At 44.0% G+C, this 27,347-nt stretch overlaps 1 protein-coding gene across 4 annotated transcripts in view; it reads right to left on the reverse strand.

Annotated features, from left to right (window-relative positions):
* Positions 1-1,164: 1,164 nt before the first annotated feature.
* Positions 1,165-27,347, reverse strand: part of dbf4 (DBF4 zinc finger) — a 42,843-nt gene continuing 16,660 nt past the window's right edge. For 3 of the 4 annotated variants that reach the window (XM_060900255.1, XM_060900254.1, XM_060900252.1), the window contains 9 exons: positions 13,613-13,702; positions 13,382-13,451; positions 13,106-13,182; positions 9,767-9,812; positions 8,320-8,365; positions 8,081-8,206; positions 7,260-7,380; positions 7,043-7,158; positions 1,165-2,403 (listed from right to left, as the gene is read on the reverse strand). In XM_060900255.1, the coding sequence (XP_060756238.1) occupies positions 1,566-2,403; positions 7,043-7,158; positions 7,260-7,380; positions 8,081-8,206; positions 8,320-8,365; positions 9,767-9,812; positions 13,106-13,182; positions 13,382-13,451; positions 13,613-13,702 (1,530 nt within the window). In that variant the 3' untranslated portion in view covers positions 1,165-1,565. The remainder of the gene's footprint in view (positions 2,404-7,042; positions 7,159-7,259; positions 7,381-8,080; positions 8,207-8,319; positions 8,366-9,766; positions 9,813-13,105; positions 13,183-13,381; positions 13,452-13,612; positions 13,703-27,347) is intronic. The other variant, XM_060900253.1, reaches the window with a different exon arrangement.

Below are 27,347 nucleotides of genomic sequence, written 5' to 3' on the forward strand. Positions count from 1 at the left end.
ACAAAACAAAAAAAAAACGGAGATCGGCGCCACTTCCATATGCCTTAATTGGTTAGTACTGGGACAGAAGATTGCCTGGGAAGACCAGATTCTGGTGTGAGAGGGACTTTGACTTGACTGGATAAAGGGGCAGCCCTGACCTAAAGGTCTGTTAAAGCCAAAAGGTTGCCGGTTTGATTCCCTGGACCAGCAGGGAAGTGAACTTCCCGTCACTCTCCATCCATGGCAGGAGTGCCCTTGGACAAGGCACCTAAAGCCTAGGTCACAACCGGACGTACGATTTTTTGGCCATGCGATTTTTGGCGTTTCCCCAAATCGCTGCATTTTTTTTTGTTCGTGGAGAAAGACGCACGTTAGCCGTAAGTTTGTTTTGCAACCTGAAAAAAACGTAAGCGCTCATAGAATTTGTTTGACACGACAAAGAACCTCTGCGGCCGGTCTGCAGCCAGTCTACGGCTCGAAAATCAGCACGTCACACGCGCGCCCTCCTTGCATTTTTTGCACGTAGACCGGCCGTAGGAGCACGTACGGCCGGTTGTGACCGAGGCATAACCCTTAACTCTTAAATGCAGAGAAAGAATTTTGCTGTGTTGTAATGTATATGTGACAAATAAAGCCTTCTTCAAAAGCCCTGTTCTACTTCTATTAAGAATAACTTAAAAAAAACACAGCTCGTCTCAGCTGTTGCTGAGAGTATAGAAAGCATAAACTCGTCCATTATTTATGAAAACCCTGCTATGACTGACAATTGCTACAAGCAATGGCGACTCTGGATAACTCTTAGATTATGTGGAGTATCTGCGATAGAAGCACCTGTGTATTACGCTAACGTACTAGAACAAGCGCTTTAAAATAAACTCGTGATTGAAATTACAGAGCTGCTGTTATAGAACATTAGTCAACACTTTCTGACCAACACTGCCGTAGTGTAAAGACGTTTATAAACAGGATTCAACAACTGTCCTCGTCCTTAGACCTCTATTATAAGACAGTTTGAGTACCGTAAATTTTTTTTTTTAGCACCCCAAAAAAAAGTCCTTGAATGATTCTACATGATTACAGCAACATTGCTACACGGAACATAAAGCTCTTGCAATGCAGTTTCCTCGTCCAAATCTCCCCGTTATATTGCATTTCTTTAAAACTGAATACCAACACACACAGTTTCTACACATGGAGCCTGAATATGGTTTAATAGCAAAACGAGTCATCAAATCGACTAGTTCAGCTCATTTGTAAGGTAAGTTCCAGATTGCTTATTCTAAATACAGTTTCTGTTTACTATGCAGCATTTATTTCATACCGAAAGCTCCCCCCCCTCCAAAAAAAGTCTCTCTCTCTCTCTCTCTCATATTTACAAGGGTTTATGTTTTGTATCTCTATATAACTTTTTTTTCAATAATAATATTTAATATCTCTGTCCCAGATTAACCGCTTCTCTACAGCTCATTCATTTAGGACCTGGACTATCTCTCAGAGTGGTATACAGAAAAGACTGGATCATTTCTCACACACACACACACACACACACACACACTGCTCATTTCATATTCAAGGTCCTTTTTCTACCAATTGTAGAAACCCTTAAAATCCTCCTCCATGTCGTCGCTGGATTGGAAGAGCTCCCATAAGTCCAGGGTAGATGCTGAGAGTCTCCGAGACTCAGAAACGTTTCCGAGACACTGAAGGGTTTGAGGTTCTACAGATAGGCCACGCAGGGGCTCTGAAGGTGTGCTTCGTCTCCGCCTCAAAGCCCGCACTTTTCTTTTCAAGACTCCAGGCAGAATGTCCGTGTTGAAAGAAGGCATTTCCTCTGTGACAAGTTCACGGTGTGTATCCTCAGGTGCTTTGCCTGATTTACAGAAACCTCCTTCGGTTGTACATTCTGTACCATCTAAACGTAACTTTGGTGCGGTCTGAAAGTCTGACATTACAGACGGCTCTGACGCCACGCGAGACGTCCCGGCGCCAAACAAACTGCGGGTCGTACCGAACCCTGTAGGGTCTGAAAGTCGAGCATGCAGTGTGCTTTGTGAAGTCCTGCGTTCCAAACAAGCGTGTAATAAAGTCCTGGTTCTACCCAGGCACTCAGAAAGACAGTCTTGTCTGGTGTTAGACAGTGATGTACCCAAAGCCTTCTGTAAAGCAGCATTAGAACTGGAATCCCATTCAAACGATCCGCGCTTCGATCTGGATTTCTGAAACGTGTCGGACTGTCCTGCCGAGTCTCCTTTGGGACTTTGGGAGAATTCTCTGGAGCGCTTGCGGACTAATTGCGGTGTGTTGTGAGAGCCCCAGAGCGGGGTCTCGTCAGTCACATCCTCCTCTTCAACCCCCGGTTCTCCGTCCTTCCTTACAGCTGGTCCAGGGATGATGAGCGGGGAGGTGACGCTGCACTTCACCCTGCAGCAGAGACAATGCAAATAGTTTGAGGACATTACAGTGCAACTCAAGATTATATTTATTGTCTTCACATCCTGTATATAGCGGGATGAAAACATTCCTCCTGAAACTGTAATGTAGACATACAGGACAGCACTAGCCACCAAAACAGCAGGTAGCAAGGTTTTGAGCAGCATTACACTAGAAATACACTTACTTTAAACTCCGCACTGTAACAATTAAGGTTTTTTTTTTCCTGCTGCATGCATCATGACTGTATATTTCTTCCTGTCGTATAGTCGAGTCTTTACAAAGTTTGAGTAGGATTATTCCCCATACTTATGAATTAAAAGTGCTTCAACGGCAAATTGATTCATATTTAAAGCTTAGCAGTAAAAAAGGGTATCGGTTCATACTCAAGGTTTCATTACTGGCCCTTAATAGCTAACAGCGTCCCTGAGAACGATCCGGACACAAGCTTTACTAAACATCAATTTAACAAATACACAAAGAATGCATCTTATTGAAGTTTGTTAATGAACACGTCTATATCTTGAGCTAAAACTGTAAAGAAATAATACTGTACTACTATGGAAACACTAATAGGACAGGACAAAATAAATAAATAAATAAATAAAACCCACTATACTACACTGCAGAATTACAGCTAGAGTAAGAGCCCGGTCCCACAACACCGATGACTAGAACTACAACTATCCCTGTGTCCGAAATCGCTTCCTATTCACTATATAGGGCACTATATAGTGAGGATGCCATTTTGTAATGCTGTCCGAAATGATAGCGAGGATTATTACACCCTAGCCTAGTAAACTAGACCCACCCGCCTAGCAGCCAAAAATATTTTTGCCAAGCAAATGGGTCTAGCCTCGCACCATATAAACAAAAACACCCCGGGCATCAAATCGTGCCCGCCAATCACAACGCAAGGTTTTTGTTTGGATTCTTTGGGCGGGCTTTTGCAGGAGTGACAAGGCTGCGCGACGCTGGAGAAAGCACAGCAGGAAAGATGGCTACCGCTAGTGAACAGTGCGCGTTTGACTCCGCTTTGGAATCAGTTTTAGAAGAATTAGACTTGGAGTTTTCGTGAAACATGAGCAGGAAGAGGCTCTCCGCTCATTCCTTTTCAAGGAGGACGTTTTCGCTATTTTGCCGACCGGCTATGGCAAAAGTCTGATCTACCAGCTGGCTCCGCTCGTAGCCAAAAGGATGGGGCTAGTTTGTGCAGTACGAAGAATTAATAAACAGCTTTGAAACATTACTTTTTGATTGTTTCTTATTTTCCCGTTATTTTAAATTTAAGGGAAATTATTTCACCAAACACCACTAAATAAAAACTCTCAAAAACAGTTTAAGCAAACCCTTGAAAAAAAAAAAAAAAAAAGTGTATGTTAAATATGTGGTACAGACTCCAAACTTGTGGTCATTATCTCCAAACTTCTTAATATCTAGAACCTGTTTATTAATTAATGCGCATTTTGAAAGATTATTTATTTCAAGGCCTCCCCCACTGCTTTCTGTCGCTCTGACTACGTCACAGTCACTGTTGCGCTGATTGGTCAGAGTGTTGGCCTATACGCACAGAGACAGTTTGAAAGACAGCGGTTTGTTCCTCCCACCCCCGTCGGAAATGTCTACGGATCGAGGCCAGACTAAATATTCACATTTAGTCTGGCTTGCCAGGCTAATTACACCCTATATAGTGCACTCAAAGTATCCCACCGTGCATCATGAAAAGTAGTGTACAGTGATGGTCACTAACCAAGCAATATATCCCATCATGCATTGCGGTTACGCTGAAAGAAACCAAATTTAAAAAGTCTCAAATTTGATTTAATAAAAGGCAGCGGCAAAGAAGAAAGTATTCAGCCTTGATTTTAAAAAATGAAAGATGCAGGTACTTTGTATTGATTAATGTGGGAAATGCGCTCAGTATAATATGGATTTATCACAAAAATACATGCGTGTATTTATTATTTTGAAAACCCACCAGCCAACTGATCTGGCACGTTTTAATTGTGCGATAGTAATGACGTAAATACCAGCGTGACGGACTAGTGTCTGAAAGCGGTTTTTCATTTTACCAATGAGCTCACTATATAGTCCTCTATATAATAATAATTCCCTATATAGGGAGTAGGGAGTAGTGAACGAGTGAGCGATTTCAGACACAGGGAATGACTATACCTATGCATGAATTTAGTTCCAGTCTGGAGCAGTCACACCACATCTACACAATCCCGACTAAAAACATCGGTTGGTCCTGCCACTCAGGGAAATAAATATATGCAGTTGTTGGTTTTCACGGGGAAATGTAGCAGTTGTGTGCACACCCAGTGCACTCAGCAGCACACAGTGACTGACACGGACAGTGAGGAAGAGCTGCTTTTGATGCTCATTTTGTAGAGAAGGCAAAGCCAAAAGAAGAAAAGGAGAATAAAGCATGGGATTCTTCAACACTTCTATTATCAGCTTGTCCTCCATGATGCAACAAGGATGTACACAGATGCCTGGGAAAAACAGCACATGCTCAGACATCACATGCAAACAGTTACCCGATTGGTCAGATGTTTTATCGGATCGGGTCCAGGCCTGGAAAAATCGCTCCAGAAGCAATATCACCGATATGGATAAACTCAGGCCTGGGCTATAGGCATTGTTATCAGTCTGGTGTGACCACCAACCACATAATCTACAGGGGACCCATTTATTTATAGTTATAGGTATTGTGGGGCCGGGCCTTAAAAGTCATAGGCAATGGTCTGAGGTGAAACGTAGAAGATCAACTTTATTGTCTAGAAGAACGACCCAAAAAGTGAATTCAATTTTCCTAGTGTCTAATTTGCACCCTAAAATTGAATAAAACGGTTAAAATATACTGTTTTGCCCAATTTCCATAGGTTTGTTTATATCTCACTTATGCCCACTTTCACTGCCAGGGGACCGTCGTCGTCGTGACGTCATTTAAGCCAAACAGACCGGGAGCAGCTCTGTGTTTACCTGCGAACCAAGCACACGTGTACGGACTTTGGTCATGTGAGGTTGTGTAAAATGTCTGATAGCGATTTTGAAGTAGGAACTCTCCAAATTGAATATCGAGAGGTGAAACCATACATGTCTGAACCTGTGGCCGTTGCGAAGCAATCGGTGAATGTGGCTCACTGGTTTGACTCGGAATCGGACAGCGACTCGGCCGACTCTGATCACGGTGACCCCGGACCTCAACAAGACTCGCGCCCAAACGATTTATCCTGGTAGTTATGATAAATTCCTACTTTTGTCGTAATACTAAATAAGAGCCCTTTTGAAGAATAATTAAACCGCCCTCCCGAGTGGATATAGGTAACGATTACTTGACAGTGCGCCGGTAGGCCACGTTAGCCTGCCATCCGTGGCATTATACTATTTATAGCCGACTCTAAGTGAGGAAATATCCCTTTGTCTCATTTCCACAATGATTGTACAGGATCCCTCAGGATTCTTGACTTGTCAATTGCAAGCAAAAGTAAAAATGTTTACCTCCAATCTTCTCCTTTTTGCTTGAGCGTTGCTGGTCCGTTTCTTCTTTGACTGCTTGATTTAGTTTCACATGCACAATCCACTCTCTCCGCCTCGTCTCCTCTTCCGGAAAAAACCAACCCTCTGGCTTCACGCGCACAATCCACTCTCTCCGCCTCTTCCGGAAAAAACCAACCCTCTGGCTTCACGCGCACAATCCACTCTCTCTGCCTCTTCCGGAAAAAACCAACCCTCTGGCTTCACGCGCACAATCCACTCTCTCCGCCTCTTCCGGAAAAAACCAACCCTCTGGCTTCACGCGCACAATCCACTCTCTCCGCCTCTTCCGGAAAAAACCAACCCTCTGGCTTCACGCGCACAATCCACTCTCTCCGCCTCTTCCGGAAAAAAACAACCCTCTGGCTTCACGCGCACAATCCACTCTCTCCACCTCTTCCGGAAAAAAACAACCCTCTGGCTTCACGCGCACAATCCACTCTCTCCGCCTCTTCCGGAAAAAAACCAACCCTCTGGCTTCACATGCACAATCCACTCTCTCCGCCTCGTCTCCTCTTTCGGAAAAAGCCAACCCACTTGCTCCGCTTCTTCTCCTTTTTCGGAAAGCCAATCCTCTCGATCCGCCTCTTCTCCTCTTCCAGAAAAAGCCAATCCGCTCTCTCTGCCTCTTCACCTCTCTCGAAAAAAGGTAAAAACTTCTTCCTGAACCGGTCCCGTTGTTACGGTTCACTGCACAACAATAAGGCACGGGGTTTTTCTTTGGAAATTCCTGAACGCGAGTCTGCACTCAAGCCGAACGGCAATGTAAGTAAACGGAAGTGAACTCAACTCAAGCGGTTTGTTTGGATTAAATGACGTCACGTGCCGAGCGGTCACGAAAATAGCCGAACAGAAATTCGCCACGATCCGTGCTAACTTATTTTAATTCTTACTTATTAACAATACTTCTTGGGACCAGAAGAAAATTACAGAGGGTTTTTTAACATATAAAGTTTTAAATGTGCATAAAATTAAAACCGTTGCCTAGGAGTTTTAACAGGACAAAAACTTCAATAACAGATGCCTTATGTAACACGGTTTGCTTTTCTTGCCATTGTCTGGATCTAGTGGTCATGAGTGGAAGTACCTTTTAATTTGGGGGCTGATGTGTGCAAAATCACAGGTGAGTCCTGAGATGACTCTATCCACCACCAGGTACTCCTCACTTTTAGAGAAAGCCTGGTGCTGCTCACTTTGCAGATGCTGTAGATGAGGGATAAGTTAGTCCAGAATTCAAAGCCTGCTTACAGTTAAAACGTACAGATATTTTAGACAAATTGTTACAAAGGTGCACCGGTACTTACAGCTTTCAGGTTGTCGTATTTGACGAGGCAGCATTCGCAGTAGCCCCCTTTCCTCCGTCCCTTTCCCTCATGGCCTCGGTGTCGGTCTTTCCTGCTCTTCTCCCGTTGATCTCCCCTAGACCTGAGGCAAATTACCCCAAATCACATCATGTCACATACAGTACCTGAAAAGCTTGCTTGCTGAGAGGTCAATTTATGTCATGATATTCAATTTCCTTTACAAACCCTTTAAACAGAAACCATTTAAACCATATTGTAATTATTTTTTAAACCTTTTTTATTCCATCAGTCATTTTTTTTAATCTACACTCAAAAATATCAGGTTCTAGATGTTCATTTGTACTACTAATTAGAAAGATATTAAAGAGCAATTTCTCAAAATGAAACCGTTGGAATAATGAAAAAAATGAGCCTGTGTGTGTATATGCATTATAAATATAATATATTAACAATGCAAGATAGTGTCTTGATTAAACTTTTTTTTCTGCAAGTCTCTTTCACAATGAGTAGTTTCACAATGAAAAACATTTTCTCATATCAGCAGACTAGATCTTTGGTTTTATTTAATATGCAAATGTATGCGTATTTAAATCACACACCCTAATCTGCCCAGTCAAGCACATTTTTGTAAAAGTTACAATACTTCAAGCTGGCAAACGTTGATTGTGATACCGTGTCTATTGTTTTAAAAATATTACTTGCAACGTTAACCATAGGTGTTTCTGAAAATAAACTGGATTCTTGATGACACACAGAGTCATGTCAAATGTTCATTTTATTTGGGAAATGGAGACTCTCAGACTCTGCCTGCCAGACCATACCCATGCACTTTTTTCTGTTTCCCAGCGTCAGCTTTATCTTTTTCCAAGAACGGACTGCAGGGGGCAGCAGATCTGAAGTTACACACAGGCATGTTGGCCATGGGGAGATAGAAGGGACGGTAGTGTCTAAAAAAATAAAATCAAAAGAAATGAGCAAAAAACAGGAAATTCAAAAACACCTGATATATAATATTTCTTTTACTCGTTACATAGAAACTGAATTTAAGAAAGATTTGTACCTGCTAGAGTCCTCCACTTTCACGAAGGGACGATTGATTCGTCCAGCTAGATAGATAGATAGATAGATAGATAGATAGATAGATAGATAGATAGATAGATAATCATGTCTTTTACAGCAGTACAGAGCAAACAGCATCAGCTCAACCTTAATTCAAGAAATAAATCATGAGTTTTAGGAGAATTAACGAGTTATTAATTATTGTACTCATTATTTGAAATTGAACCCAAATCAAGTAAAATGGAACAGACCAAAACTCTGGTTCTTAAAACTGTATAAGAGATTGAAGCCCACTTTACACGGGGACGGTCTGAAACAAAAACGCAAAAGTCCGTTTTCGTTCTCACTTTTTTCCGCGTCTACACGACCGTTTTCAAGGAGGAAATCTATACGGTGACGCATAAATGTCTCTGCTATGTCTGCACGCATACGCAACGTCTTCCGTCTTGTCTGATCTGCACATCTGCGCCGCTGTTCTGTAAAGTTATCCTACCTCTTGGATTTGTCCTACCAAGCCTACTGCGCATGCACGAAATCCAGGAGGGTAGGAAAATTCAACAGTAGTTTTGTCCCACCGATCAGCTGGGCTGATAGAAAATCGGTGAGAATTTCACGCATTTGCCGATTTTTGTGTTTTGTGCGTATTGGTCAAGTCTTTGGCAGAGTCAAATAATTTGTAATGACTTGTTTTGAATAATAAAAAATGGTCTGTATGCGAACTTGCTAGGATAACTTTACAGAACACCGGTCCGGCTGAGGTACTGTAGTGCTCGAGGGAGGAGCAGGAGCAAACCGAAACTCTTTTAATCTGCCTTTATTAAGTAACACTCACTCTTGTTTCGGTGAAGAGAAAAGGCAGTGTCCATCTCAGGAAAAATAAACCCGTTCGGCTGCTAGTTTTGTTTTCAGTCTCGGGTTTATGGTTTCACGAGCGGCTTGAATAGGCGGCACGCGTGCACGCACACGCGCGTGCGTGTAACTTGGCGACACCAAACTGAGGAGCTCCAGCCGAGCGGGTGAGCAGGAAAACACATCTACTGCATTAAAACACAGGGCAGCTTGAAGGTCCGTTGGATCGATGTAATCAGACATGCTCTTTTTTACTTACTTTCTTACTTCCCGGGCTGGCATGTACAGTATATGACATATGTATGACGTAAACGCGTACCCGACGTGAGCAGATCCGAGCAGAGTTTCGCGTATTGGGTAGTTTAGACGGATATGCAACGGGGGTTGTTTTTAACTTATCCACTCTGGAAGGCGTTTTCAATTTTATCCGTTTTTCAGCCTCGGAAACACCGTCCCCGTGTAGACGAAAGGCACTTCTGATAAAATATTTAGTCGTTTTTACCCGACAGCGTCCTCGTGTAAACGGGCCCTGATTCAATGTCTGTAAACACTTTTTTTCCCCCCCATGTATAATAACATATGCATTGTACTCTACTTACGTTTGCTTTTTTGAGAAGCAGTCCCATCTGTGGGCTCAGGTTTGGCCTAAAACAGAACATTAAAATTACTAAATTACTGACCTACAAAGTATAACAAAAAGTGACTTTCAAAGTTCTGAAAAATATTGTGCAAATACTGTATATCAACCGGAGAACAGCCAACTCACAATTTTCATTCACATCTAGTCAAACCAAATTATTTTCCAAAACAGTTCACCATTTTACAGTGAGGGACATGTTATGAAAAGCTCACTTTTTCAGTGCTTGTGCACACGGGTATCTGGAGTACCTACAAACCGACAATCTCTGAAATAAGACACCCAGTCAGTTTCTTCTGTGCTCCTATTTCAGAAAACATGAGCTTCGACAAGCTGTTCAGATTTGTTTCCCCTTTCTACATCACAAGTGGAGCTCATGAGAATTATCCACTGATGCCCCTTTTCCACCAAATCAGTTCCAGGGCTGGTTCGGGGCCAGTGCTGGTGCTGGTTCACAACTCGTTCAACTTGCGAGCCAGCTGAGAACCAGTTTGCTTTTCCATCGCTCGCGGTGCTAAGGGAAGCCACGTCATTACGTCGCTGTATACGTCAGTTACTTCGCTACGTTTGCATAAACCTTGGCGCGAATATCGAAGCAAAAACAACACGGAAGAAGCAGCAGCAGCAACAATAATAATAATAATAATAAAAAATGACTTCGCGTTTGTACAGCTGCTGCTTCTCGTCGCTTAAAAATGGAGATCTTTCGCGGTCTTGTTATTGTTGTTGGTCTTAACAACTCCGCCCCCCCCCACTGATGTAAGCGGTTCTTTCCTCTGGCCCAGCAGAGAGTTGGTGCTAGCCTGGAACCGGTTTTTCTGGCCCCAGAACCAGTTCTTTGTCGGTGGAAACAGAAAACCCGGTTCCAAACTAAGCACTGGCCCCGAACCAGCCCTGGAACTGCTTTGGTGGAAAAGGGGCATGAGTATCTCCACTCATGGCTTGAGAATTTCCTTTGCATATGAATATTCATGAGGAAAGTGCTACATGATTGGCGAGCACAAGGGGTGCGTGTGTGGTGAGCAGTGGGTCATCATCATTTAAAGGAACAGGCGCTCAAATGCGCCGTTTTGAACAGAGCTGTTTAGACAGGGTGAGAAGGGAGCTGCGGTGTTTCATCCTTGTGCTATTTTGACCAAAACATAAATCACAGACATTTCATTTTTTCCCCTTTCCTTCCCTAATTGTAAAGTGACCTTGGGTGTGAGAAAGGCACCACTGCATGGTGGTGTAGTGGTTAGCACGGGTGCCTCACAGCAAGAAGGTTCTGGGTTTGAGCCCAGCGACCGACGGGGGGGCCTTTCTGTGTGGAGTTTGCATGTTCTCCCTGTGTCTGCGTGGGTTTCCTCCACAGTTCAAAGACATGTGGTTAGGTTAACATGGGGCGGCCTTGGGCTGAAGTGCCCTTGAGCAAGGTACCTAACCCCTAACTGTTCTCCGGGCACTGTAGTATTGCTCACTTGTGTGCGCGCGCACATGTTCACTGCTTCAGATGGGTTAAATGCAAATAAGATAGATAGAACTTAAGATCTCAGGGAACTGTGTCAACTTGTGAAAAAAAGGGATATGTGTCACCTTTAAACCTGCTAGCTGGAACCATGTTTCCATTTTCAGCCTCTATTCCTTTTTCACATAATGTTTTGCGTCACAGAAAAAAAAAAAAAAAACACATATTTACAGAAGATTATCTGTCATGGAGGAGCTGTGGTGCTTTATCCTTTGGTATTTTTACCAAAGCACTGTCAGACATTTCATTAAGACCTCAGCTTATAGAAAAGGGGATGTCACCTTTAATCAGGGCTTTGAACCAGAATTTTTTTCCTATTGGTTCGTTCCGAACAGAAACGGAATTTTAACGTTTCCGGTTTTGGGTTCCACCATTAAATAGACGTTCCCGAACCGGTTAGAACAAAAAAATTTCGTTCCCGGAACGGTTAATTACGTTCCCTGTCAGCGGTTTAACAAATGGCTATAAAGTTATGTCTCTGTCTCATCCAGCTTAAGCCAAATGTAGGCTAATTCTATTACAACCTTCATTAAATAAGACAAGAAATAATTCAAAACAATTATTTCAAATGTTGGTGATTTGGATTCTCAGTATGTCTTCCCATCTACACAAACAGAAAAAGTGCCAAAAATGAAAGATAATTCGTTTAGTGTGTTACCAAAGGCTAGTCAGGCCCTATAGAGGGCTACCGCATGACGTCACCGCGCCGCGAGATTTTGTTAGGTGCCATATTGGAAGACCAAGTACACATCTATGCAAGTACATACATACATAAAACAAACTACACCTGAAATGTAGCCAGGGCCGGTTCTGCCCTAATCTGGACCCGGGTGCAACATTGCGCAACACCCCCCCCCCCTCCAAAAAAAAAAAAACCAGTCTAAATCAGGACAACCATCACATAACTATAAACACTTTATATCAACTATTTTAACTAAATGGGCTATAATAAATAAGCCTGCAGGCAGCCACGGCGGGCTGCCTCAGAAAAGTAACCATTCAATGACAACTGAAAGCCTGCAGCCACGGCGGGCTGCCTTAAAAAGTAACCATTTGTCCTACCTTAAAACTCGTTTTGCATTTTCTGCCTCCTTTTTTGTATTTTCAACCCTCCGTTTATTTTCTTTCCTTTTCTGAAAACCCGATTTGTGTCCAGACATTTTGTTCTGCTACCAACGAACTAACTCGTCAGGTCTCGTCTCTCGAGCCCGCGATGATTCCCGTGGGAAGGGCAACAACTGATACATTTTTACAAACAGCCAATAGGGAGGTTGCAACGTTCAGGCACTTCTTTGCTCAGACACTCAGTAATGGAGACGTGATAGTAGTCCACCTTCCCGCTCTCTCCATTCAGTCAGCGAACGTCACACAGGAAGTGAACCCCAGCGGGTCATAGAAACTTGCGCAGGAGAAGAATGGCTTTTTTATTTGTAGGCTACGGAAACTTTGAGGAACGAAATAAAAACCGGTATTAACCGGTTACCATTATTTTTAATAAGCGTTTCTGTCCCGGAACATAAAAAATAATAAAGTTTCTGGTTTTGTTTCTGTTCCATGTGAAATAGAAAAAGTTCCCGGTTTTCGTTTTCGTTCCTTGAACCGGTTCAAAGCCCTGCCTTTAATACACAAGAGAAAAATCTTCCACTTGCTAATGAAAATCTTTATTATTTACAAACTCCAAATTTACTACTAGATTCAGTTAAGACTGCAAAGAAATTTTCCAGTGCAAAATTAATTCCTATTACATCATCTTTCTACGAGTGTATTGTGTTAGAATCAACAAGAGACACTTACAGCTTTCTTCACTGACTGAGTCGCTGCTCGGACTTGGGCAATTGTGCTCTTTTTCTTGTCAATATAAGAAATGACATCTGTTTCAAAACAAGGAGAAAAGGTAAATCAGCTATGATTAATGGGAATAAAAATGTCAAAACAACCTTAAAACGTCGAGCGTGCAAAGAGTCAATACAACGTTTACTCTGATCAGCGTTCACTTTCTAGTCCAAAACTATTCCTTTAAACAAACGTACGTCAGCAACAAAATGAGGGTTGGTGAGATAAAATTAATACCATCAACGTGGAGGATTTTTACACCCCATTCCAGTGCACTGGACAGGATTCTGTTCATCTGAATACGCTCCTAAGAAATTAGAGGAGTAAAAGAGAGAGAAAAAAAAAACCTCATTACACATCAGTAAACTGATTAACATTTGTGAACAGTTAGTGAGAATCTACAATGATAATTAATCCACATGACAATGTGCTTTGTCTAGAACCTCCAGAGTAAATAAAAGCACTCACTTGCTTAACGACTTTCTCCACTAAGGATTTCCCTCGGCTTACAACCACCTGTGAAATACCGAGCAGAGATGGTGACGTTACTGCAGCTTTCTTCAAAAAAAAAAAAAATCAAACTTTAAGGAAGAATGCAGTTGATTAAAGACTCAATAATGGCTTCTGCAGATCAACTATAAAAAGTACTGTGGCTCCTAAATGTGTTCTCCAAACATATTTACAGTATAACATTACTATTTAAATCAGCATTGTCTTAACTGCTGTTTATTTTCCTGACACACCTGACTCTTATGGGTTCAGTTTAGTAGAATAACAGTGATGAGCAGCAATATAAATCAATTTCTTCAGGAAAAACCTTCAGTGTGTTCTCTGATATTGGTTATATTCATCGTAGTATTCCTTTACAATTGCTAGTTCTTGTGATATTGTAATTTTTCATTGCGCACATGTACCATCAGTGCAGTCCTGTTAAAGCACTGACTTTAAAGTGCATATCACGGGTAAATTCAGGAGCAAGATCAATGCAATTCTCATCTCATCTCATTATCTCTAGCCGCTTTATCCTTCTACAGGGTCACAGGCAAGCTGGAGCCTATCCCAGCTGACTATGGGCGAAAGGCGGGGTACACCCTGGACAAGTCGCCAGGTCATCACAGGGCTGACACATAGACACAGACAACCATTCACACTCACATTTCACACCTACGGTCAATTTAGAGTCACCAGTTAACCTAACCTGCATGTCTTTGGACTGTGGGGGAAACCGGAGCACCCGGAGGAAACCCACGCGGACACGGGGAGAACATGCAAACTCCACACAGAAAGGCCCTCGCCGGCCCCGGGGCTCGAACCCAGGACCTTCTTGCTGTGAGGCGACAGCGCTAACCACTACACCACCGTGCCGCCCGCAATTCTCCTATTTTATATTAAACTTTGGTCAAATATCTGTCACATTTTGCGCAATTTTTTTACCTTGCGCAATACCAGAAAAATTCAGTTGAAATCAAGCCATTTGAGGTGAATTGGTCCGCCTCTGAAAAAACTCAGCATTTGGATTTCCCGGCAAACATTAATTTTCGTGACGTCGCGTGCGGGACGTCTCCTTCTGAATCCTATGTCAGCGCTGGTTTGTTTATGAGAAAACGACCTGGTGGTTTTCTGCAAATTTCTTCAACGTTATCACGTAATTATTAAAATGGTTAACAGATGTATCGTAGGAGGGTGTAGCAACACCAATCTTGATGGGATTAGTACTCATTGTTTTCCAAAAGACCGGACAACGAGAGAGAAATGGGAGCGCTTTGTGCGAGGCACCCGGAAAAACTGGCTACATGCTACAGCATTATCTGCGGTGCTCACTTCACAAGGCCCAACGACTTTGAGAACTATTTGCAGTGAGAAATGGGCTTCGTGAGGCAACTTGATCTGAAAAAAGACGCAGTTCCATCTGTCAGAATGCCCAAAGCAACACCGTATCCATCTGTGTCAGCGTCACCAGAGGAGCCAGCCGTGCTTGTCTCCCCTGACAGAAGGCAAAGTGCCGCATCCACTGAGGCCCTCGAAGGTGGGGACCAAGCAGAGCCGAGAAAAAGACCAAGAAAATCGGTAACTCAAGTTGACTGTTACCAGGGTAAGAAATAATTCTGACATCTCATTATATTCTTCATCCAAAGGTGAAGTAACATTGCGCTCACGTGACAATTCCATATTTCAATGCAAAATCGCTAGCTGCTAAACTTGGTCTACACAGGCTGTGCACTGAAACCGTGCAAGCCTGCGCAGCCTGCTGGCGCTTCCGCAGGTGACGTCACGATTCTGGCTCCAGACTCCCTTGGGATTTTTCCAGACTCGTTTTATTTTATTTTTTTCTGCTGTAGACAGATGGCCTTGTGCAAAATTACCCTTCTGGATGAGTGTGTAAAGGGACATACTGTCATATAAAAAAAAAAAAAAGAAGAAATTGGTCCAGGATATGCACTTTAAATTAAAGTTGATGCACCAAGCCAAACAGAGCACTTTAAGTATTTAATATTCACAACAATACACAAGATGTGAAAATTGTGGAATACTTGAATATGAAATAATCCCATATATTATATGGACACGAGTGTTTTACTGGGAAATACACCACTCGTATTTTTCATACGGGCTACAGCTGGGACATGGAGAACCAAAACCAGGACATAAATCTCTATATGCCACTCACGAGGAAATCGATGAATTTTGATAAATTTGGGTACTTTGCTTGTGAATGTGTCTATATAAATTTAAAAATAAAATGAATAGATCACACGTTGGCTTGAAGATATAAAGTTTATCTTCTTGTATTGAAAAACTTGCATTTTTCATATGGAACACATGGATCGGAATGACATATTTAAATAATATTGGCTGGCGTTCAGTGGTATATCAGATATATTCCATTCAGCTAGCATGATACCGAACGAGTTGAAGGCTCACGGCAGTCCAGTTACCTTCCAGCTGGTGTAGCGTTAGCGAAGGCCACCGCTAGCTTACCCGTGACTCGGTGCTGTTAGTGCAGCAGTTCAGCTACCTTCCAGCTGGTGTAGCGTTAGCAAAGGCCAACGCTAGCTTACCCGCGACTCAGTGCTGTTAAAGCCAACGCTAGCTTACCCGTGACTCGGTGCTGTTAGCGCGGAAGTCCAGTTACCTTCCAGCTGGTGTAGCATTAGCGAAAGCCAACGCTAGCTTACCCGCGACTCAGTGCTGTTAAAGCCAATGCTAGCTTGCCCGTGACTCGGTGCTGTTAGCACGGAAGTCCAGTTACCTTCCAGCTGGTGTAGCGTTAGCGAAGGCCAATGCTAGCTGATTATTATTATTCTTCATTGTGTAATTTACAGAGTTACTTTGAAAATCAACATCGACAACTACACACAAGAGTGACCTGGCAGTAGGGCTGGGCAAAAAATCGATACGATTTAAAAATCGAGTGGGCACGTCAAATTAGAGCTGTGCAATATATCGTATTTTTATCACGATATCGATATTGGTGTCAAACGATATCAAAATTCATAATATCGATATGAAACGATTTTTTGTCATTTGTCGAAAGGGACGTGCACAATATTTCTACAATGGCAATAAAACAACAATAACATTGACGTGACAGTAAGGTAAAATGAACCCTTCTGTCCCCTAAGGCACACCGTAGCCTTGCATACGTCATCCATTCTACTCCCGCGATATCTCCGCAACAGTAAAAAATCAGTTCTTCTGTTTTCATACGTGTCGGGTGATTTGATATATTGATTTCTTAATATGTTGTTTGATTTGCTTGCTAATAGTTATAATAATACAATTAACATATATTTACGTCATATTTTTGGATGTGGGACTGGGTAATGTAAAAATGGCATCTACGGAAGAAAACAAGCACAACAATATTAGCACATATCCAGCTTGCTAGCTGTGTTAGATGTGGGTCATTCCGTGCCAACTCACCTAAATTTCAGGAACTCCCCCACATCACCGTCTCAGATTTTACTCAAAAAATTCTCTAATCAAGAATCATATGTTTGTACCACACATGCAAAATATTAGCCCCCAATTATGTTGTAGTTTTGGAACTACAGGCCTTTGAAATATTGATGTCAAAACACCACGTCGAAATTGGCTCTTTCCCCAACTTCAGAGACCCATAACTTTTTATTGCAGCTATCTAGAAAGTTGTGTGTGCAGATTCTTACTGAATGATACCCACTCTTTTCAAATCTGTTGCCAGAAAGCCTCTGAAGGACATACTTTTTGCATAATAGGAAGCCAAAAATGGCATTTTGGCCAAAATCGCTTAAAATTCATTAAAACTCTAAGGGGCCTAGTAGAAATATGAAACTAGTTAGATTTTTTTCCTCATTACATAGTAATTGTAGGGTTGTTATCTGTTCACAGAAACATATTTTGCGATGAAAATTATATTCCTGAATTTTTAAAATTTTTTTTAACATCTTACGTCCTTTCCGAGGGGGCTAAAATAGGGCATTTTTGCCATCTTATTTGGTAATGTGGCTAGGGGTTTAGGATCTTCTAATTTTTTGTGAAGATGCTCTCATATAAGATGTAACTACTCCCTGATTTTTTTTAACAAACGCCCCTTGCTTCATATTTTAATAATTTGTTTTGTACATGGACAGTTTCATCATTTTTCACTTTTTTCCACATTCAGAACTCTGTAACTCTACATTGGAAAATTCCTACTAGCAGCTATTTCAGATTTACATACACTGACATACAAATTTTCATATTTTAGTAGTAGTATGCCCAAGAAATTCATATTTTTCTTTCTATTGGGACCTAAAAACAGCTATTTGGCCAAAAATGACAAAAATGTTGACTTGATATTTTTCAAGTTCTGGAGGGAATGGGCTATTTTCCTCATAAATTAAAGATGTGGTGACTTTTTCTATCCATATATATTATATATATATATATATATATATTAGCAATGATATCCTTAGCAAATGGGGGACGCCAATACCAACTAACAGAGGATGACTTCAAACTTGTGAAAGACTTAAGTTTTAACTTATGTACTACTAGATGACAGTTTATGAGTGTCTTAGCACATCACATGAAACTGTACTGCCTGTGAATGAATTACCCATTATCACGGATGCCCATATTTGACTTTAAATTATGTACAAATCTTGTGATGTTTTTCAACATCATGATCATGGATCATTGAATGTGTTAATATGCAAATAAAACCTCATTGCTAAATGTTTTGTGCTTACACAACCTTGAAGTATATTAAAAATACTACTCCAGAATTTTGTTGTTATTTTTCTATATTTTCCAAGGATATTCAACAAAAATTGCAATTATACCTAAAATTTTCTAATTGCAAAAAATACTATACAATACAGTAAAAGTTGTTCAGGAAATGTGTATGCCTAGATTAGGTTCTTATGAGCCTTAATTTGTGTGCAAAACACCCCTTCATTATTCCCTTGTTTATTAAAAGCTGCCCAGCGTTTTTGTCATTTTTGGCCAAATAGCTGTTTTTAGGTCCCAATAGAAAGAAAAATATGAATTTCTTGGGCATACTACTACTAAAATATGAAAATTTGTGTGTCAGTGTATGTAAATCTGAAATAGCTGCTAGCAGGAATCTTCCAATTTAGAGTTACAGAGTTCTGAATGTGGAAAAAAGTGAAAAATGATGAAACTGTCCATGTACAAAACAAATTATTAAAATATGAAGCAAGGGGCATTTGTTAAAAAAAAATCAGGGAGTAGTTACATCTTATATGAGAGCATCTTCACAAAAAATTAGAAGATCCTAAACCCCTAGCCACATGACCAAATAAGATGGCAAAAATGCCCTATTTTAGCCCCCTCGGAAAGGACGTAAGATGTTAAAAAAAAATTTTTAAATTCAGGAATTGAAATTTCATGGCAAAATATGTTTCTGTGAACAGATAACAACCCTACAAATACTATGTAGTGAGGAAAAAAATCTAACTAGCTTCATATTTCTACTATGCCCCCTAGAGTTTTAATGAATTTTAAGTGATTTTGGCCAAAACGTCATTTTTGGCTTCCCATTATGCAAAACGTATGTCCTTCAGAGGCTTTGTGGCAACAGATTTGAAAAGAGTGGGTATCATTCAGTAAGAATCTGCAAACACAACTGTCTAGATAGCTGCAATAAAAAGTTATGGGTCTCTGAAGTTGGGGAAAGAACCATTTCGTCATGTGGTATTTTGACATCAAAATTTCAAAGGCCTGTAGTTCCAAAACTACAATGAATTGGGAGCTAATATTTTGCATGTGTGGTACAAACATATGATTCTTGATTATAGAATTTTTTGAGCAAAATCTGAGACGGTGATGTGGGGACCCTTAGGTGAGTTGGCACGGAATGACCCATGTGTTAAACCGTGTGGATTTAAGTGGAATAATTGCGAGTCGTCCTGTGGTCAAGGCAGCGTTTTAAGGTAAGGCAATTTGGTTATTAATGTTGCCCGCCGCGGCATGTTTACTTGGGTTCATTTGATTTTTGTTAGGACTAGGACTGTTTTGGCCTCTAGAGGCCGCTGTTATTTCCTTTTCATGTCGTGTTTATTTTGGCCTCTAGAGGCCGCCACTGTTCCTGTGTTTTGTGTTTGTGTTAATTGCCTAATTATCTTCACCTGTGTCCTTAATTAGTTTGTCTATTTATACCCCTGAGTTCAGTCCTCTTGTCACGGAGTCTTTGTGCTGTTATGTTTATCTCCAGTTTCCTTTGTACTGTGTTTTTTGATCTTCTTAGCTTTTGTATTTTTGCACTTTGCTTTTCTTTTGGATTATACTCTTTGGTTTTTTTTTTTGTCTTTTGTTTTGCCCTGTATATAGTGTATATAGTTTAAATAAACCTTTTGATTCTTTTTCTACTTCCGCCTCACGCCTCTGCATTTGAGTCATCCCCCTGGTGGCCTAGTGGGGGTTTGCTGGATTATCACACCAACGAACCAGGTTCGAATCCCAGCAAAACCCTAACAGAAAGACTCCGTCATGACCGACTCAGCAGAGGCTGCTTCAACTGTCTACCCGGCCAACCTTCAGGGAATTATGGCAGCTTTGACACGCTTTGGAGCGACCATGGACGCTCATGGACGTACGCTCACCAGCCAACGTGAGGCCCTCGCTCGCCACGAGGAACTGCTTCAGCAAATTGGGAAAACCTTGGCACAGCTGACATCTCTGCCTGCATCTCCTGCTCCTGATCCAGTTCCTGCTCCTGATCCAGCTCCCACTCCTGCTCCAGTGCCTCCTGCAATGCTGCCTTCTTCACCTCGCGAACCCAGCCTTCCTGCACCACAGAGGTATGACGGCAAGCACAGTGAGTGCCGAGAGTTCCTTACCCAGTGTCAACTCACCTTTGAGCTTCAGCCTACCACCTACACTACAGATCGCCGCAAGATTGCCTTTGTGATCACCTTATTAGCTGGTAAGGCGCGAGCCTGGGCTACTGCTATCTGGCAAAGACAGGGACCTGAGTGCTTTGATTTCCAGCTGTTTTCTGAAGAGATGCTTCGGGTCTTCGATCAGGCAGACATCAGTACCGACGCAGCCCGAAAGCTCATGTCCATCCGGCAAGGAGGAAGCGTCGCAGATTACGCCATCTCGTTCCGAACACTCGCAGCAGTAAGTGGATGGAACGAGACTGCCCTGGTGTCAGCCTTCCACCATGGTCTGTCTGACCCCATCAAGGACGGTCTGGCCTCTATTGGATGCCCAAGTGACCTCGAAACCCTCATCTCACATGCTATTCGTCTGGACAACAGGATGAGAGAACGCCACCAAGCCTTGAGCCCCCCCAGCCTCCCTACCTCTACCTGGAGACCGTCTACCTCCTTCAGTGACTGTCCAGAACCCATGCAAGTGGGTCGTACTCGCCTCTCCGCATCTGAGAGGGAGCGCAGAAGGAGGGACAAGTGCTGCATCTACTGTGGCAAGCCTGGTCACTTCCGAGCATCATGTCCCGAACTCTTGGGAAAAGGACCGCCCCGTCCAGCCGAGGGAGGGTTGTGACGGGGCCTACCCTCTCTCCCGGACTCCCTGGCCAAGGAATCTACATCCCGGTCTCCATCTCCTGGGGTGAGTCTGTCCACTCTTGTCAAGCTTTGATAGACTCAGGGGCAGCTGGGAACTTTATGGATATTCACTTCGCCCAAAGCATCAATATTCCGACTGCACCTCTTGAAGTCCCACTGTCTGTGTCTGCCCTCGATGGCCAAGCGTTAGGTGATGGAAGAGTCACCCAAGTTACTTCTCCAGTTTTCCTCCAGTCTCAAGGTCACAAGGAAGAAATATCCCTGCACCTGATTCCTTCACCTGAGTTCCCAGTTATTCTAGGCCTTCCTTGGCTTACTCGCCACAACCCTCGCATAGACTGGGTAACAAGCCAGGTTGTGGAATGGGGCCCTGCATGCCATGCCTCTTGTCTGCTCTCTAGCTCTCCTGTGTCTCCTGCCGAGCCCCCTGATCTCACCGAGTTATCTCAAGTTCCCACAGAGTACTGGGATCTCAAGGAGGTATTCAGCAAGAGCAGGGCCGCCGTTCTTCCTCCGCACCGGGCCTACGACTGTGCCATCGACTTGCTCCCTGGGACTACCCCTCCTCGTGGCAGACTGTTTTCACTCTCTCAGCCAGAACGCAAGGCCATGGAGGAATACCTCAAAGATGCCCTGGTCTCTGGGTTTATTCGACCCTCCACTTCACCTGCTGGAGCCGGCTTCTTCTTTGTCGGCAAGAAGGATGGGGGGCTCCGACCATGTATTGATTACAGGGGCCTGAATAAGATCACTGTGCGCAACCGATATCCCCTTCCGCTGATGTCCACAGCTTTCGACCTGCTCCAAGGCGCCACCGTCTTCACCAAGTTGGACCTACGGAACGCATACCACCTCATCCGTATCCGACAGGGAGACGAGTGGAAGACTGCCTTTAACACCCCGTCTGGGCACTACGAATACCAGGTGATGCCCTTCGGACTCACCAACGCACCAGCTGTTTTTCAGGCCCTAATCAACGACGTCTTAAGGGACATGATTAACCTATACGTTTTTGTCTACCTCGACGACATCCTTATCTTTTCCAAGACCGTGCAGGAGCACCGCCACCATGTCCGCCAGGTTCTCCAGAGGCTGCTACAGAACAATCTGTTCGCCAAGGCCCAGAAATGCGAATTTCATGTTCCCGAGGTCTCCTTTCTGGGATTTATTGTACGGACAGGCCAACTCCAAATGGACCCTGCCAAGACCCTGGCCGTCCGGGATTGGCCTACTCCCAAGTCCGTTAAGGAGGTTCAGCGGTTCTTAGGATTCGCTAACTTCTACCGCAAGTTCATCAGGAACTTCAGTTCTGTGGCAGCACCCATGTCTGACCTCACCAAAGGGACAGGTGGATCTTATGGCTGGTCTCCTCAGGCAGAAAAGGCGTTCAAAGACCTCAAGGACCGCTTCTGCACGGCACCCATTCTGGTTCTCCCGGACACCTCCCAACCATTCATCGTGGAGGTGGACGCCTCGGACAGTGGTGTCGGCGCGGTGCTCTCTCAACGTTCGGAAGGAAAGCTGCACCCCTGCGCTTACTTCTCCCACCGCCTGAGTCCTGCTGAGTCCCGGTACGATGTGGGGGATCGAGAACTGCTAGCGGTCAAACTGGCCCTTGAGGAGTGGAGGCACTGGCTGGAGGGAGCACAACATCCATTCCTGGTTTGGACTGACCACAAGAACCTGGAGTACCTCCAGCAAGCCAAGAGACTGAACCCTCGACAGGCTAGGTGGGCCCTGTTTTTCAGTCGGTTTGACTTCACCCTCTCATACCGCCCCGGCTCCAAGAACACCAAACCTGACGCACTGTCCAGACTGTTCTCTGCCACTAACAGGGAGAATGAAGTCGGGCCTATTATCCCTGTGTCCCGGATTGTGGCCCCTGTCCGCTGGGGTATTGAGGAGGCTGTCCGACGAGCCCAACGCCAGGACCCCGGTCCTGGGACGGGGCCACCAGGCCTCTTGTACGTCCCACATCAAGCCCGGGCCAAGGTTCTCCAGTGGGGTCACTCTTCCCCTCTCACCGCCCACCCGGGAGCTCGGAGGACCCTGGACTTCCTGAAAAGACGCTTCTGGTGGCCTAACATGGAGAAGGAAGTAAGGTCATTTGTCCTGTCCTGTGAGGTTTGCACCAGAACCAAGAACCCACGACAGCGTCCCCAGGGTCTCCTGCATCCTCTGACCATTCCCCGGCGTCCCTGGTCCCACGTGGCAGTCGACTTTATCACGGGTCTCCCTGAGTCACAAGGTAACACGGTCATTTTGGTCTTAGTTGACAGATTCTCCAAGGCCTGCCGCTTCATACCACTGTGCAAACTCCCCTCTGCTCTTGAAACTGCGAAACTTTTGTTTAATCATGTCTTCCGAGTCTTTGGTCTTCCACAGGACATCGTCTCAGACCGAGGGCCCCAGTTCTCCTCCCGAGTGTGGCACGGGTTCTGCAAGGTCATCGGAGCCACTGCCAGCCTCTCCTCTGGGTTTCACCCACAGTCCAATGGTCAGACGGAGAGGCTCAACCAGGACCTGGAAACCACCCTGCGAGGCCTGGCTATGGATAACCCGACATCGTGGAGCACCTGACTGCCATGGGCGGAGTACGCCCACAACACCCTGCAGTCATCGGCCACCAAGCTGTCGCCATTCCAGTGCCAATTCGGGTTCCAGCCACCTCTGTTCCCGGACCAGGAGGAGGACGCGGGGGTGCCCTCGGTCAACCAATATGTGAGACAGTGTCGCAAGACCTGGAGCAAGGTCAGGAAGACCCTCATACAGACCTCCAGAACCAACCAGACTCAGGCCAACCGCCATAGAAGACCTGCACACGCTTTCCGCCCTGGGCAGCGTGTTTGGCTGTCCACTAAGGACCTTCCACTGCGGGTGGAGAACCGCAAGCTTGCTCCTCGCTACATTGGCCCCTTCAAGGTGGTGCGCAGGGTGAACCCTGTCTCCTACCGGCTCCAGTTGCCCCGGACTCTGAGGATCAACCCCACTTTCCATGTTTCCCTGTTACGGCCCGTACTGACGTCTACGTATGCCCCTGCCCCTAGGAACCCCCCACCCCCCCGCATCTTCCAGGGGCAGACTGTGTTCACTGTGAATCGCCTGCTTGACTCCCGCCGGGTCCGCGGCGGGTTGCAATATCTGGTGGACTGGGAGGGCTATGGTCCTGAGGAGCGCTGCTGGGTTCCTGCTCGGGATGTCCTTGATAAAGAACTATGTCGGGACTTCCATTCGGCCCATCCGGATCGCCCTGGGAACGTCAGGAGACGCTCCTAGAGGGGGGGGTCCTGTTAGGACTAGGACTGTTTTGGCCTCTAGAGGCCGCTGTTATTTCCTTTTCATGTCGTGTTTATTTTGGCCTCTAGAGGCCGCCACTGTTCCTGTGTTTTGTGTTTGTGTTAATTGCCTAATTATCTTCACCTGTGTCCTTAATTAGTTTGTCTATTTATACCCCTGAGTTCAGTCCTCTTGTCACGGAGTCTTTGTGCTGTTATGTTTATCTCCAGTTTCCTTTGTACTGTGTTTTTTGATCTTCTTAGCTTTTGTATTTTTGCACTTTGCTTTTCTTTTGGATTATACTCTTTGGTTTTTTTTTTTGTCTTTTGTTTTGCCCTGTATATAGTGTATATAGTTTAAATAAACCTTTTGATTCTTTTTCTACTTCCGCCTCACGCCTCTGCATTTGAGTCATCCCCCTGGTGGCCTAGTGGGGGTTTGCTGGATTATCACACCAACGAACCAGGTTCGAATCCCAGCAAAACCCTAACAATTTTGACTTGTGCATCTGCAGCTAGCATCATGCTTTGAAGTAGGTTCTGCTAAGGACGGGTTTATTGCGCGATGTAGACGGACTCAGATGTAATTACATTGTTTTTAAAATTCCGTGCGCTTAAAACGGTGTCCCCCTGCTAATCATGTAGCCCTAATCATGTGTTGCTTTTACTTTTCTTAATGGCGAGTGAAATATCTCTGCAAATGGTATTTCAATGCTGACATGCCAAAAAGATAGTGGAGTCCACATTTGGAAGATGAAGGAAGAGAAGCCTGATGCTTGAAAATAGATCGCTTAATCCACAACGCATATCTGTATTTGAGACATAACCTGCAACTAGTGGGGATGTTTTGGAATGACTGTGCATGGGGTGTTTTTGGCCACAGAACACTAACCCACAGTAGTAGGAGGACTACTGGGTTCGTGGATTTTGTCTGTTGACTGAGCGAAGCATGGTGTTTGCCTTGTGCCATTTCACGTAGCATCTAGCCGCAGTGCCACCTACACTTTCAGGGAATGTTTATGCCGCTGAGCTATTTTCATGTATGTTAATTCTTAAGGACTTGTCTCTATATTGTGCGTGTTCACACACGGACTGGCCATCGGGAGTAGCGGGAGTTTTCCCGGTGGTTTAGTGTGGGCCGGCGGAGAAAAAAAAAAAAAAACAAACAAACAGTTGCACGCTGGCCTTTAATATGATAAGCAATGTTAACAGTTTCTTAAAGAAACTGTTAACATTGTTTATTACAGTTGCACGCTGGCCTTTAATATGATAAGCAATGTTAACAGTTTCTTAAAGAAACTGTTAACATTGCTTATCATATTAAAGGCCAGCGCGCAACTTTTTTTTTTTTTTTTTTCCTCCGCCGGCCCACAAACTCCCGCTACTCCCGATGGCCAGTCCGTGTGTGTGCGTGTTTAATGTTGGTGTCTTATGCCATGTACACACGTAGCCGGGTATTTTTAAAACCGAACATTTCCCCCCCTCCGTTTATAAAAATGTTTTATCCACACCACCTCGTCTTCGAAAAAAATCCCTTCCACACATAACCGAACATCTGCGTTTTCAATCACATTCATAAGCATTCCAAACCTGTAGATGGCATTATTTCCCCAAATCCTACCACCTAATCACATTGCCTGTGCTCTTGGAGCAGTAGTTGGGCTTCTAAAATTAAATATGTAAATAGCACCTGCACAATAATTAACGCTTTCAAGGCACTACTCCGATCCATTACTCTTTAGCTAGCCGCACACTACGCCGATTTTCAGCGTACCGAGCCAACTGAAGTCGCAAGTCAGGCGTAAAGACTAGTTTTCGATGGTACCGACTCATCTCTCAGCCGATTCGAAAAACTAATCGGGAGGCAGACTGATCGGCGAGAGTCGCTAGCAATAGCCAATCATATCTTTCGCATATAACGTGACATCATTAAACACAATTTCTAGCGCGAGAAATACGTGTTGGTAGCACCTAATGCAGGTATATACTGTAATTCCATAGACTGAAGCTTTATCCATAGACACAGTGGGCTGGAAAGCCACTCTGCTCAAGTTGTGTGGCTGAATTCCAAATCGCTTTAACTCCCCTATATAAGTGCACTATTTAAGGTTGGGAATAATAGCTCATGCAGCCTAGATAGTGCGCTACATATTCCATGTTGTGTCATTTGTAATTCAGCCTGTAGCATCTTCAAGTGTTGGATTTAACAGTAACTATATCCAATAGCCAATCACAAAGCTATTAAGTTGTTACGTGTCGCTTCAATCGCGACTGCACTCGTCAACAGTCGGGGGATATGTGCGTGCCCTGTCGGGAGTCAGCTCTGAAATGGGTCGGTTCGGTACCGCGTGGATCGCCGCTTAATCTGGCTTCTGCAGTAAACAAAGGTCGCACGTTTGACGTCAGGGCAGATTTGTTGTCATTTTTTTGGCGCAGACTGTGACGTTCTAAAACGCAAAACTCCGGTTATCTCTGTCTACACGAAAAGGCATACACGGAGTTTTTAAAAATCTTCACTTTGCCCGGAGTTTTTTTAAATATTCGTTTTTGATGTGTTTTCATGTGGATGACAGGCCAAAACGTAGAAAAATATCTTCGATTTAGCAGATACCCGGCTACGTGTGGACGGGGTCTTAACAACACACAAGCTTACGTTGTAGTGTGTGTGTGAGAGAGAGATTTTATCCTTGGCTGGCTACGAGCCAGTGTGGACGTTACGCAGTAATCACTGGTAATACCAGCGCTGGCTCCATCCTCTGTGATCGGAAATGTTGAGTGAGGAGAACGTGAGCCTTGTGCAGGCTATAGGACCTATGCAAAGTACGCACTTGCACAGTAAATAGTTTAAGTAAAAGGCGTTTCAGGGTACAACGGGAAGGGTTGACAGGTAGCCTATGAGGCGTGTACTAT

This window comes from Neoarius graeffei, chromosome 19 (genome assembly GCF_027579695.1).
Source record: "Neoarius graeffei isolate fNeoGra1 chromosome 19, fNeoGra1.pri, whole genome shotgun sequence".
In the NCBI taxonomy this organism is placed as follows: domain Eukaryota; kingdom Metazoa; phylum Chordata; class Actinopteri; order Siluriformes; family Ariidae; genus Neoarius; species Neoarius graeffei.